Source organism: Mandrillus leucophaeus, unplaced genomic scaffold, assembly GCF_000951045.1.
Source record: "Mandrillus leucophaeus isolate KB7577 unplaced genomic scaffold, Mleu.le_1.0 Scaffold2, whole genome shotgun sequence".
Lineage (NCBI taxonomy): Eukaryota > Metazoa > Chordata > Mammalia > Primates > Cercopithecidae > Mandrillus > Mandrillus leucophaeus.
In genome coordinates, this window is record NW_012102031.1 from 5,085,337 (window position 1) to 5,087,193 (window position 1,857).

The window sequence follows — 1,857 nt, forward strand, 5'->3', positions numbered from 1 at the left end:
GGCAAAGTCAGGCCTTCAGGACAGGTCTGAATTAAATCCCACTGTGTCCCCACACATGGTGTGGCCTTGGGCAGGATCTTTCTCTGAGCCTCAAATCACCAGCGGTAAGGGGACCACAGTGCCAGCCCTGCAACGCTTCAGTGAGGCATAAATGACGCACAGCGAGGGCACTATGGTGGAGGAGAGGGGCAGACGAGGAGGGGCTGAAGCCACTGCGACCACTGCGCCATCCAGGTTTGTTTATTCGATACAGGCCCAGAGCCCAGCCCTCCTTCAAAGAAGTGGCCAAGCTGGGGGAAGAGAATAAATAAAGGCCGCCGAGGTGTGATGGGGACTGGACGGGCCGGTCTGGGGCGAGGCAAGGTGCCCAGGAGACACTGGCCCCAACCTCAGCTGTCCATCGCTGGCCCCACTCCCGGCAGGCTCCGGGGGCAGTGCGAGTGCCCACAAGGAGCAGGGCCCGGACTCCTGCCACCTCCAAGTCCTTTCTTTTCCTTCCTGCCCTCCCTCTCCTTCCTAACGCAGGTCCAGAGACCAAGCTCTCCCTCTGGCCGGGGAGCCGGGAGGGGAGGGAGGGTGGAGGGGCCAGTGTCCAGGTCCCAGGCCATGACCCTGGTGCCTGTCCTGGGCAGGAGCCCAGGTTCACTGTGCGAGGACAGAGGAGCAGGGAGGCAGGCGCCCCAAGCCAGCAGGCCTTTATGCGTCGCCCCCTTGCTTGGCGGCCCCGACCCGCTCCCAGGCTCCGTCCTCCCACGCACCCTGCCCCCGGCGCCATACCCGCGGGGCACTCAGGAGTCACACCAGCTTCCACCCTTGTCCAAGGGCCCAGCAGCCCCTCGTGTATCCCTGGACGGCTCCCCAGCTGCCGTGTCCTCCTCCTCCTCCTCCTCCTCCCCATCTGTGAACTCCTCCTGGTTGAGGCCGTAGGCCAGTGTGGTGTGCGCCAGGTCCACCTCGATGGGGAAGACGTCGGCATCCCGCAGCACCGCGTAGCAGTCGTTGTAGTACTTAGACATGGTGGACACGAGGCGCTGCAGCTGGAACACGATGTCCTGGACTGGAGTGGGAGGTCGGGGGACAGGCAGCAGTGGGCTCTGGCTGCCTGCCTCGGAGGAGACTCTCCCAGCCCACCCGGCCCACCTCTCGTCTCCCCTGGGCTTCCCACTCGGGCACTTCCCTGATCCCTCATGACCCGGCAAGGGGCAGAGGCAGGGGCTGCCCAGCCCGGGGTCTCCCAGCTCCCAGTTCAGGGAACGCAGGAGGCTGCAGGGTAAATGGATCATGGACGGCCGCCCACGGAGCCCACATGCACAGGCCAGCCCCACCCACGCCAGACTCTGGGCAGGTGGCTGGGCTCCTGTAGGGGCTTCACATCTGGGCCGTGGCCTGGCCCTGAGACCTCAGGTGAGTACCTTACGCCTCTGGGCCTCAGTTTTCCCACCTCTGAAATGGAGAGGGGACGGGGAGGAGGGCGGCGCTCACCGTGCTTCTGGTCCAGCAGTTCCATCTTCTCCAGCACGTCCTTGCGCATCTGGGAGAAGCGGGCGCGCGCCTCCTGGCGGCAGCGCAGGATCAGGCGGTACTCGTAGTTGCCGGTGCTCACTCGGTAAAGGGGCTCGCCTAGAGCCTGGAGCGGGGGTGGGACAGGAGGGCCTGCTCAGGGACAGCCTCGCCCCGCACCCCACCGCGCTTTCACCCCACGGCGGTTCCTCATTCCTGAGACCTCACTTCTGAGACATCAGTGTGCCTTAGAAGCACTCAGTGATAGCTTTGAAGAGAGGAAAACACCAAACCCACACCTCTGCCACATTCAATGAACATTGGCCACAAGATGGATCCCGACGGCAAAAACATCAA

At 64.1% G+C, this 1,857-nt stretch overlaps 1 protein-coding gene across 1 annotated transcript in view; it reads right to left on the minus strand.

Annotated features, from left to right (window-relative positions):
* Nucleotides 1-222: 222 nt before the first annotated feature.
* PICK1 (protein interacting with PRKCA 1) overlaps nucleotides 223-1,857 on the minus strand; it is a 24,889-nt gene continuing 23,254 nt past the window's right edge. Inside the window, exons 11-12 of the mRNA XM_011979130.1 lie at nucleotides 1,483-1,627; nucleotides 223-1,057 (exon numbers count right to left, since the gene is read on the minus strand). Coding sequence (XP_011834520.1) covers nucleotides 789-1,057; nucleotides 1,483-1,627 — 414 coding nt within the window. The 3' untranslated portion in view covers nucleotides 223-788. The remainder of the gene's footprint in view (nucleotides 1,058-1,482; nucleotides 1,628-1,857) is intronic.